At 38.0% G+C, this 12,603-nt stretch overlaps 1 protein-coding gene across 8 annotated transcripts in view; it reads left to right on the top strand.

Annotated features, from left to right (window-relative positions):
• The first annotated feature begins 393 nt into the window (after positions 1–393).
• Positions 394–12,603, top strand: part of PPP1R12A (protein phosphatase 1 regulatory subunit 12A) — a 159,967-nt gene continuing 147,757 nt past the window's right edge. For all 8 annotated transcript variants that reach the window (XR_007456738.1, XM_049626003.1, XM_049625997.1 and 5 more), the window contains exon 1: positions 394–630. Coding sequence is in view for 7 of the 8 variants with exons in the window: in XM_049626003.1 (XP_049481960.1) it covers positions 394–630 (237 nt within the window). In the remaining variant the exon portion in view is untranslated. The remainder of the gene's footprint in view (positions 631–12,603) is intronic.

The raw sequence follows: 12,603 nt of genomic DNA, 5'->3' as shown, positions 1-12,603 counted from the left end.
ACCCGCTTCCCTCCGGTGGCCTGGCCGCCCCCGCCGCAGTTCGCGCGAGCGCTCTTCCTGGGGCGGGCACAGGCCTAGGGCGCATGCGCGCTGGTCGAAGGGCGCCTCCCTGTCCGGATCTCGCGAAGTTACGTTAGATTGGCCGCCGGTGACGGGTGGCCGGGCTGGGGGCGGGAGGGCTTCTGAGGTAGGAAGGGAGGTCCGCTCGGCCGGGCGCGCCGCCCCAGTGCTCTGTGGGATACTGGAAGTCTCGAGCGTCTCCTCCCGGTTCCCAGCCCTCCTCTGGCCCGCACTCATAGAAACAGTCACACACCCCCTGCCTTCCCTCTCTTCCCTCTCCGCCTCCCCCTTCCCTCCCCCTCGCGATAAGAAGACCCGGCGGCAGGAGAGGGGATGAAGATGGCGGACGCGAAGCAGAAGCGGAACGAGCAGCTGAAGCGCTGGATCGGCTCCGAGACGGACCTCGAGCCTCCCGTGGTGAAGCGCCAGAAGACCAAGGTGAAGTTCGACGATGGCGCCGTCTTCCTGGCTGCTTGCTCCAGCGGCGACACGGACGAGGTCCTCAAGCTGCTGCACCGCGGCGCCGACATCAATTACGCCAATGTGGACGGACTCACTGCCCTGCACCAGGTCTGTGCACCCTGCCGCTGGCTGTCCTGACCCTGCGGGTTCTCGTCGGCCTCCCGCCGGGGCCTTCTCTCGGCTCTCGGCCTCCGGAGGCTGGGGGCGGCGGGAGACTCCCTGCTGCGGGGTGAGGGGGCGGCTTCCCGCGAGGGAGGGAGGGTGGGAGGGATAGAACTAGTGGAGGGAGGGCTTCTGGCGTGAGGCCCCCTTCAGACTAGTTGATGTTGGAGTTGGAAATTGGGTGATTTCCGGGGCAGAGGAAAAAGGGACTGTGGTCGGCTTGGGGCCCCAGGTCTATTTGTGGACGTGTGTCTGCGAGTTGGGGTCGAGACGGGGAGGGGTGTACTGGGCTTGTACCTGGGCCCGATGTCAATGATATACTTGCACGACGGGGGATGCTAAAGAAAACAACCGACGAGGGCATTAGGGACACTTGAGCAGATGGACGTCTTTGGCTTGTAGGTGGGCATTGGATTTGCTGTAGTTTTTAGGGCTTGATTACAAATGATGATGATAATAATAGTAATCAAGAGCCCTAAGCGGAGTGCCTGAGCGGACGATTTCCTGTTTTCTCCTTTATTATTGTTGGTCATTGGGGAGGGGGGAGACGGGGTGTAATTAGCTGATCTGCACCGGGTGAAAGGGAGGGGAGGGAGGTGCGTACGGTAAGGAAGGGTTCAAAAGGGCTTGCCCACTGCCGGACCCGAACGTACTAAAGTGTATTCTCCGAGAAGAGTTTGCCGCAGTGTCAGAGATCCTTGAGCCCCACGTCTTGGGGTGTGCACTGGGGTTTAGAAAGAGAGAAATAAACACGGGGCACTCTTTTCAGAGCCGACTACCAAGCTCTGATTTTCCTTTTGGGGGTGGAAAAATAAAAAGAAAGCTGGTCAGAAACTTTTCTCAAAATGGATGCTTTGTGCATGTTAAAGTTTTATAGTAGTCTGATTGGGATCTCTCAATGTTAGCCAAATAAGGAGAAACTATTGGCAATCCAGAGATAATGTTGCTTTGCCTTTAACAGGCCAAAAGCAACACAACCACGTAGAGTTCTGCATAAAAAAAACAATTTTTAAGTGATGGTAATAGGTGACAGGACATACACTCTTTCCATTTTCTTACTGGGCAATTGGAATTAACGTAGAAAACGACTTTACAGCAATAACTTCCCCTTACGGTGAAAAGATTTGTAGACTATCTCAAAGTTGCCTTGGTTATGTATGGAAGATCATAGCTGTGTTTTATTTAATACTGTAACAAAAACTTGTTTGGGAGGTTGAAACTTAAGGCTTTGTATTTTATGCATATTGCCCCACTGCCTTTTTAAAAGAGGTGTGTGATGGCATTTTTCCTTTTGCTGCTTCCTGTTTGGTGAATGATGACCGTTTTAAGTTTAATTGAATTCTCATATCAAACTTGGCTTATAGCCTTTGTTTACAATTGACTGGATGAATTGAAATGACTGACAAGTTGCAGGACAAATCTGGAATTCAGAGTGTGGAACTCAGTAAAAATATAGTGTGGTCTTGAGTTCTGTGTCATTAGAATCTCTAATGTGTAGCATGGTTTTTATTTGGCTGAGGATTATTTTAAAGCATAGCAAATTCTAGATTCTAAAAACATGGTGTTGGGAATGAAAGAAACTTTTGGCATTAAAAATGATAAAAATGTAGTTATGTAAGATGAAGAATCTTTAAGTATCTTTCAAGTGTAATTTGCATGTGTTAGTACGGAATTGATTCTGAAAGACATTTATTGTATGCTTGAGGTCAGGGTACAATTGGATAATGGTTTACATCAATATGTTTTATTAAAATTGTCAAATAGAAATTTAAAGTTATTATATTTGTGGAGGAACCCAATTGTATTTGCTTGGAGGAAGAGGAAATTTTCTAATACTTACGTTAATGTAATATTAATATTGGCTTAGGTAGGAAGAGAAAATACCCACAGACTTCTTAAGGGTTTTTTTTTCCCCCTCTCAATTTGGACATGTTGCAAGAATTATCAGACTTATCAATGTTTTCCTGATTAACTGAATTCAGTTGTTTGGCAACATGTAGGTGTAGTCTTTATTGGGTATTTTGTTTTAGCTGAGAAGCTTGTTAAGCAGAAATTTCGAAGTTTATGCATAATCATTTGCATAGTATCTTTTTGTAATTTTATCTGCACATTGCTTATGTCAGTGAAGCCAAAGTCTTTAAAATATCAAGCATTAAAATTTTTATCGTGTTTTCTCTACTCTCATTTCTCTTTTATCAACTCTTGTACTTTTTTCCCATTGTGACTGTGAGAACAAGGAGTTCGCTTTGGGCAAATTCAGAACAACAGTGCAAAGGTGATAAATACAACTTTTTTAAAAAAAAGAATCACAAGAAAATTTTAAGCTTCAAGAAATACCTTGAATGGTGCTTTTTTGAAATACTTAAATTAAAAAACCTAAAATTGACCCATTGATATAATAGCCCTACAATAGTATTTTTTTTTAATTTAACCTCTCAAAAGATGATACAATACCTAAAATGTTTTTGCTAGATTATCTATCGGTTAGTCTTTTGGAATATTTATGTTTTTGGTTTTAGTCAAGTGTCTTAAATTTCACTGTCAGGATAGTTTTAGAAACTTCACAACCCTTAAATATACTTAATCTAATATTTAGCATCTTATGTTTAAAAATTTGTTGGTTGAATGTCCTTTCTCATTGAAAGTTACAAAAGATACTGAATTTTCAGTTATTCTTTTTGTACAGAAGTATGTCATCCATATTGGAAAAAAGCAGTGTTTCGTGTCAAATTTCCTGTCTTGGTCTCTGGAATAGCCTTCCTCCCCCTGACTCCCAGAGCTAGAAAACAATACTAAATAGTACTGAAGTTAAAATAAACTTCTGATTTTCTAGAACTGAAGTCTAGAGTAGATTTTTATTTTTATTGGTGGGCATTAATCAGCTCTGATTTTATAGGTACCTAGTACAGTTTTCTACCTGTATATTTCAGTATACATTATAGATTTTAGGAGAGTAAAGAGTTTTCTATAAAATGCCTTATTGCTGAGTCCTACTGATACTTGCATAAAATGCAGGACTGAGATTTCTTCCAACAGTTTTGAGTTTAACCTTTGATTTTTACCTTAAAATTGTATCTACTTCCTCTGTGCCAGTAACTTCCAAGTCAGTTTCCAGTTTTCACATTTCTGCAGAGCTCCAGTCCCTCATTTCCATTTTTCTAGTAATGAAGTATTGACTTAAAATGAAATATTACTCAATATATTGTGATTCTCTACTTAAAAATATATATTTAAGTAGTAATGTAGTAAATAGAGTTTCACCCCCTTTGTCATGGGATAGCAACTACTGTATTTGCGTTTACCTTTGTGATTTCTTCAAAGAATTCTTATTCACACATGGATTTTCATAGCTGAAATACAGTTTTATAATCTACTTTTATCACTTAACATTAGTGTGTGTATATATATATATATATATATATACATATGTATTTTTTTTTTCCATATCTTAAGACATTACCTGTATCCAGGTACCTGTTGTTAGACAGTTTTACATCAATGTCAGGAATTTCTTTGAATTCAGCCTGAAATAAAAGTTAAATCTTTCTTTACCAAGCCTACTCTTCTTATTAATGCCTCTGATTCTTACAGTGATATCATTAATCTCTGGATCAGGCTTAAAATTCAGTTATTGTTTACTTATCTCTTTGTCTACATATATCCAATCAGTTCTTTTCCTTGCTACTCTACTCTCATTAACAACCTAGTTCATACCTTTATTTTATCCCTAGAGTATAATAATAGGTTAATTGTATCTGCCTCCCCTGGCTCTCTGGTCCAATCCAGCATATTCATATTCATCAGGATAATTTTTTAACAGTATCATTTTGATTGTGTCATTTCTCTCCTTAAGCTCAAAGTGTTTCATCACTTAGCTTATAATTGATATATCGCCATTGTGTTCTACTTTCTTTTAATGCCTACTTATTTATTTTGGGGGGGCGGGGTGGGGAGAGAGAGAGGGAGACACAGAATCCAAAGCAGGCTCCAGGCTCTGAGCTGTCAGTACAGAGCCGGACACGGGGCTCGAACCTATGAACTGTGAGATGATGACTTGAGCTGAAGTCAGACAGACACTTAACCAACTGAGCCACCCAGACGTCCCATTTTTTTTACTCTTTACCTTTTTATTTCCATGCTTATGGAAATACTTTTTCTGCCACTAGAATATCTTCCCTTCCTTCTTTGCCATTCACAATCCTAGTTATTCTCCTGGGTTCAATGGAGTTGCCAGCCAGTAGGGATCTTTCTGTCCTTTGAATTTGTATAATACTATGGCACTCTTTTCTCTGGGGTGCTCATTATTCCTTATATTTTGCCTTTCTGCTGCTATTGAAACGCTTCTTGCTGAATAGTGTTTGTTTTTAAATTTGTCTTTCCTGATAGACTATAAGGCCCCAATTTCCCATATTTTTGTATTTCCAGAGCCTGGCACATTGTAGGTACTCACTAAAGATTTTTTTCACTTGTATTTTATACAAGATACAAAGCTTGTATTATAAGTAGGAAGTTTTGTACTTATCCGTATATTGTAAGATAAATTTTTAAAACACTTTACATCCGCTACTTACTGTTTTACACACAGTAGAACTTACATGTTTATAAGACAAATGAAAATCTTTGTTGTGGATATTCTGTGCAGATTTTTTTAGTATCTTGAGCTTTAAAGAATTTCTTAATATTAACCTCCTTCGTAATAAAAAATCTTAAATCAGTTTAAATCTTGGTTAAGTGATAGAAAAATATTGAGTTGAGTCATTAATTGATTTGTCACCTTCTTTATAGGAGTCTGAACTAGGTCCTCCAGAAGAATACAAATCGAATTAGATCCATATTCTGGACTATTATAATTTTAAAATGAAGTTCTCCTTTTACTTTTCAAAAGACAGACTTGCAGATAAGTTTAGTATTCAGTCCTTTTGCTCTTAAAATACAAATTTTATCAACTTCTAAGGAAGTCATTTGAAGCTTCTTTGTAAAAATATGTGGTTCCCCTCTTGACAGTAAAAGGAGTACTTTTGTGCAGTCTTTTCTTAAGTGCTCAATCTTCTCAGCCAAGGCATTTTCACTGAATCGTAATCTGAAATGTAACTCTCTTTAAAAGTACTCTAATAGGGCTACTTAAAGTGTTTTCCAACCAAAAGGAAGAGAGATTGGAAGCAGCTGATACTGAGTCTCTTGTTAGAGAATAGTGTAATGGCTATATATGAGAAATCTGTTTAAAACTGAAGATAGAGTTTATTGTTTGTTTTTTGAGGTAGGGATGTTAAGATCTTAGAAGAATCTATTGAATCACTTATAAATAATATCTATTTTAAGGAATGTGTAGTAAATTACTCTCTCTACATAATTTTCTTATTAGAAAGACTGTAACACTTTATGCTGATGGCTCTTAAAAGTTTTTATTGAAACCATCCTAAATCCATTAAAAGAAAAAAAAAAACCTACCTAAATAAACAAAACTTCTAACCCCAAACTGGCCCCTCATTTCCTGCAAATAAATGGACAACCCTAGCCATATATGGAGTGTGCGGGTAGGACACCAGTGCCCACATTGCTACTGTTACAATGTCTTCTCTGCCGTTGCTGCCTTTGTGCTTCCTGGCAACAGTTTTGTGGTCTGACTTTGAAGTGTCATAACCAAGACCCATCTTTCATGTGCTTCAGCTAGTGTGATTGCAAGCTGTGACTGAGCATTTTCTAGTACAGCCAGGTAGAAGCACGAGATGCAATAGAAGAAATTTGTTACCACATTTTACAAATGCTGTTCACATAGTAAAAGTACTTGCACTTAAAATTTTAAGTCTAAGGGCACCCGGCTGGCTCAGTCAGTGGACCATGCAACTCTTGATCTTAGAGTTGTAGGTTCAAGCCCCGTGCTGGGTATAGAGATTATTTAAAAATAAAATCTCTTAAAAAAAAAAAAAAAGTCTAGTTAGATGATTTTTTTAGAGATGAGTAGAAAGATGACTTTTTTTTTTAATGTTTATTCATTTTTGAGAGACTGAGACAGAGCATGAATGGGGGAGGGGCAGAGAGAGAGGGAGACACAGAATCTGAAGCAGGCTGTCGGCTCTGAGCTGTCAGCACAGAGCCTGATGGCGGGGCTGGAACTCATGAACCTCGAGATCATGGCCTGAGCTGAAGTCAGATGCTTAACCTACTGAGCCATCCAGGTGTCCCGAAAGATGACTTTTATGGGAGATAGTGGATATAGAAAAATATGTTACTGCTATAGCATTACTATATTACTTCTTGAGAGTTCCCGAAGTTGGTAGTTTCATTCCTTTCTGCCTGAAAAATACTGTTTTAACCCCTACTTTTCCTTTGAAAGTTTATGGGGTTCCACAATCATTTTGAAAAGATGGAGTATTGGCATTTTGGTAGACCTCTTTGAAAGGTTGAAGACCTCCAACAGTCTTTTGAGTTTATTCTGTGTTGGAATTGGATATATATTAGCCATGGCTTATCACAGTGTTTTATTAAGAAGTAGACTTGGCTGGTGAACATTTGGTGAGGACTTGTTATATGTGGAACCCTGTGGTACATGCTTTTACAACCAATATTTTATTTAATTCTCACAGCATCCCTTTTCACTTGCTCAAGATTACCAAGATAATAAACGACAGAGCTGGGGTTCTAACATACAGGTCTATCTGATTCCAAAGCTCAAACTTACAACTATGATAGGTATCTTATTTTTGTGTGTTTTTTAATTTTCTTGATTTTTATTTATTTTGTGAGAGAGAAATTCAGGGAGAGAACATGTGCATGCATCCGTGCACATGAGCAGGGGAGGGGCAGAGAGAGCAAGAGCGAAAGAGAATCCCAAGCAGACTCTGCACTATCGACACAGAGCCCAACGTGGGGCTCAGTCTCACCAGCTGTAAGATCATGACCTGAGCTGAAATCCAGAGTCTGACGCTTGACCAACTGAGCCACCCAGGTGCCCCATCTTTTAAATCTGAAGAAGAAAGTATTCTTAAATCTAGTCATTATGTTTGATGATTAGTAGTTACAGCTTTCTTTGTTAATCAGCAGAGAATTAAACACACACACACATATATATATATATAATGTGTTTATATAATATAATATATAAAATATATAAACAACACAACACATATATATAATTTTTTCTTTGTGTACGTTTTCTGTAGCTGGGCAACACTTTTATGAGCTTTCTGTGGTAACTGAAATAGTAGTACTATATCTAAATTAATCTCAGGAGCAAGGGTTCCTGAGTGGCACAGTCAGTTAAGCGTTGGACTCTTGATTTCTGCTCAGGTTATGATCTCGAGGTTCATGAAATTGAACCCCATGTGGGGCTCGGTGTTGACAGCACGGAGCCTGCTTGGGATTCTCTCTCTGCCTCTCTCTCTCTCTCTCTCTGTCTCACACACACACACATGTGTGCACGCTCTCTCTCTCTCTCTCAAAATAAGTATTTTTTAAAAGACCTCAGAATCTGTCCTAAATTTTAGGAACTTCAAAGATTGTTTTTGACTGGCCTTTATGTACAGAATATTTTTTTTAATTAAAAAAAATTTTTTTTAATTTATTTTTGAAAGAGACAGAGAGAGACAGAGACAGAATCTGAAGCAGGCTGTAAGCTCTGAACTGTCAGAACAGAGCCTGATGTGGGGTTCAAGCCCACAAGCTGTGAGATCATGAAGTCAGATGCCTAACTGACTGACACACCCAGGTGCCCCATGTGTACAGAATATTTGATCAAGTGCTTTGGGAGGTTGCAAAGGAACTTGCAACAAAAACTCCCTTTTTTTTTGGACATAGAGTTTAGTCTTTAAACATCTTCATTTTCCTTTATCCTAATAATAATTTATATTAATGTTTTAGGCATTTTTATGTATGCATTTACAGTATACACTTTATATATATACACACACATTTAACTTCTAATGAAAAGAGATAAATTATAGGTAAACTCATATCCATATTAATTTAAAAAAAAAGAAAGAAAACAACCTTGAGCTTGTCACTACCATTTAATCTGCACTTTACTGCCTGATACAGTGATTATTGGTATTCATAATTAGGGCTTGAGATATTACATGAAATGCTAATGAAATTACCTGAATTAACTTATGAATTAGTAAAACAAACTTTTTAATGTTAATCATGTTTGATTTAAAATTTTTTTTTTAATGTTTATTCATTTTTGAGAGACAGAGAGAGAGACACAGCATGAGCCAGGGAGGGGCAGAGAGAGAGGGAGACACAGAATCCAAAGCAGGCTCCAGGCTCTGAGCTGTCAGCACAGAGCCTGATGGAGGGCTCGAACTTACAAACCGTGAGATCATGACCTGAGCCTAAGTCGGGTGCTCAACTGGCTGAGCCACCCAGGCGCCCCCCCTTTTTTTTTTTTATAATTTTTTAAATGTTTATTTATTTTGACAGAGACAGAGCACGAGTGGGGGAGGGGCAGAGAGAGAGGGAGACCCACAGTTCCAAGCAGGCTCCACGCTGTCAGCACAGAGCCCGACGTGGGGCTCAAACCCGCGGGCTGCGAGATCATGACCTGAGCCAAAGTCGGACACTCAACCGACTGAGCCACCCAGGTACCCCAATCATGTTTGATTTTAATTGGAAGTCTTCTGTTAGTAAGAATATGCAAGTTATAAAAGTACTCAATTTTTAAATTCATTTTGCAAAACTTAGACAAATTATATTTCAGGTCTTAGAAATGGCAATAGAATTTTTTTTCCTTGTTGTTAATAAGTGAGAGCACCATTTGACATGTGATTTACTTGTCCATCCAATCACTGATTCCCAGAATTTTACATTTTATAGACTAATAAAATGTTTTCTTAAATTTTAGTGACTAAAAGAGGATAGCCTGATTTTTTTGTTAGGACGTTAAAAACAACTTGATCACTTATACTATCATCATTTTCATAAAGAAAAAGCATATTTTAACAACAAAAAAGTATATAGTATTCAAATAAAAGACACTGGGGACTCATGTCAGTCCATAAAATTATTGCTGTGCTGACCACAGATGTTCTTGATAGTCTTTCATGCAAGTAGAGAGGGTAATTCAGATTTCATGACTCTATTCCGTATGTCCTCCTTCTGGCAGGATTTGATATGATAGCATGCAGATGATGGCAGGCCACACCATCAGGGTATAAGTGCCTGGCCCCTGATTACCCAATGTGGAACAGAAAAGAATTTACCTAAAGAGATTCAGGAGATCAGTGAAAGTGATCCACCAATTCATATTTTAGGAACCACCAGCTTCATGTTTATATTTCCATAAGCTGTTGCACATGTAATCTTCCTCTGGAATATATTTTCCAGTTTTTTTATGTTAAAGCACAGCTCAAAGCACAGTGTGGATTTGCTTGACCACTGGGGTACACAGTGAGTCTCTACTGTTTAAACTCTAAGTTTGGCACCTCTACACTATCATCTTTTAGTATCTCTCTCCAGACAAAATAGGTGGATTCTTTCAAATAGAGACTTTGATTCATTTTTCTTTAAATCCCCTTTGGTATCTGACTTTTCTTTTAGCAGGTGCATAGTGTTTATTGGTTAAAAAGAAAAATGGAACACACTCTAGACCCAATTTTGTGAAGAGTAGAGTTCATAGAAACAGAACGATGGTAGTTTGCATGGATAAATACAACAGAGCTAACAAACATTAAAAATGTTGTCGTAAAGGTGCTTATGCCAATAACTTACTTTTATAATGTTTCACATGCAAAGGGAGTCGGTCATTTTTACAGTCAAAATTTAACAGGATCGTAGACTTATTTTTGAAATGGAATATATTCCTGATTACCAACACAAGGAGAATTTTGCTCAGTTTATGCAACATACTTTAAAAATGAATTCCTTCAAACAAGTTGTAGGTTGTTGGTTTAGAAAAGGAATCGCTAGCGTACTGGCATTAGAAGCTAATTTATATTTTCAGATGATTTTTAATCGCAGCTTTTGTTTTCTGAATAACACTTTCACTGTGAATCTCCCCGTATGCCAGTATTTTCTGACCTTATTAGTATTTTGGTTGTTTATCTTTTCATTGTTAAGCTAACCATAAAAAGACAAACTTGAGCTCTGTGTTACTGCCCTAAGTGTGCTTGCTCCCAACTCAAATGCTCTTTCATGGGTGGAGACATTCCACATTGTCATGTGTTGTATAGGCATTTTTGAAATGACATTCAGTAGAAACCATGGAAAGAAATGAAGGCATTCCTCAGCTGTCACCTTTTTAGTAATCTGTTTAAATGCCTTATGTGCATTAAGTGTGAGGTATTCTGCAGGGAGAGCTTCACTTAAAAAGCATTACTTTAGCTTATTAAGTCATATTTGAGCTGAAATTACATTTTTTTCTTTAACATGTTCTCTAACAAAAAAACAAGGTTGTAGAAAGTCTGTGTCATTTTCTTGAATATTTGCATAGTGCAAAGGAGAAATTTTGTGAGAATGTGAATTGACACCTTCTTAGAAGTTAACCATGTGGAAAAGTGTATTTTCCTGGATTAACTGTCAAAACACATACATGCACATACACGCATACCAATTACCTTTATGGGAAACATACTAAAGTACGTACATTTCATTCAGTCTTATTTTAGATGGTCATAAATGTATTCAAATATTTATATTTTTGCTTGGAACATTTCTGTAACTCTTCCTCAGCTCCAGAATGTTTTTTTTTTTTTTTTTTAATGTTTATTTATATTTTTGCGGGGGGGCAGAGAGATGGAGACAGACTCCCAAGCAGACTCCAGGCTCCGAGCTGTGAGCTGTCAGCTCAGAGCCCAAGGTGACCTGAGCTGAAGTTGGACTGAACTGCCCAGGCACCCCGAGAATGTTCTTTTGAATATCTTTAGTATTGAGGATTTTTTTTCTTTCAGGAGAGTTTTTAAATTTTGAAATTGATAGTCATTTGGAGATCTGTCTGGTGAACATGGGTAATCATAGTTAATAAGTACTGTCAGTGGTAAGATGATATGTCCTAAAATGCTTATTTTTAATTGGAATTTATTTTTATTGGATTTTATTTAACTCTTATTATATGGGACTTGGGTATGTTTCAGAGTTTCTTTCTGATTAGCCTAGTGTACTCTTCGTGTTCTAGATTTTGCAAGAAATAAGTGAGTATTTTAGCTTGTGATTTGAACATAGTCTTTTTTGTTTGTATTTCCGCAAAAGATTTTGATGCCACTACTGCCAGATTATAACACTGTATTTCATTAAGAGCTATTGTTTTTCTCAAAGGTATGTTAATTTGTACAGCTTTCCTTAAAAGGTTAGGACAGATGACATGTTCAGTAATTTCCATATTTTTTCCGAGTACATGGAACAATCCGCATAAAAACTTTGTCTCATATTCAAGTTTTTTTCATTACAAAATGTCTGTTGCTATTTAACTCTTTCAGCCATCATAAAATGCCTCTATGTTTCTGAGCATCTCAGCATTTTTACTTATCCTGTGATATATATGAAAAGCCTTAAGTAATTATTAAGCCCTCAGTGTCTTCTGTCTACTCATGCTTTTAATTTTCCCCATCTCCTTTTTACTTTTGAACACAGCTTACTTTCAAGTGTGTTTACTGTTCTATATGTATTTTATCCCAAATAAACATTTTAGAATAATTATTTAAGTAATTAAAGCATCATGGAAAAACAAATACTGGGGCACCTGGCTGGCTCAGTTGGTAGAGCATGTCACACTTGATCTTATGGTTGTGAGTTCAAGCCCCATGTTGGATGTGGAGCCTATTTTAAGAAAACAAAAAAACACACAAAGAAATACTATCCAGATTTTCAGGCCTGGAGGTAATTCCATTTAAAACTTTAGTAAACTCTCCTTTATCTGTCTATATCCAATATATAATTTTCTTTTCTTTTCTTTTCTTTTCTTTTCTTTTCTTTTCTTTTCTTTTCTTT

This window comes from Panthera uncia, chromosome B4, assembly GCF_023721935.1.
Source record: "Panthera uncia isolate 11264 chromosome B4, Puncia_PCG_1.0, whole genome shotgun sequence".
Taxonomy (NCBI): Eukaryota; Metazoa; Chordata; class Mammalia; order Carnivora; family Felidae; genus Panthera; species Panthera uncia.
Note: the sequence above shows the minus strand (reverse complement) of the source record. Positions and strands in the feature narration are given on the sequence as shown.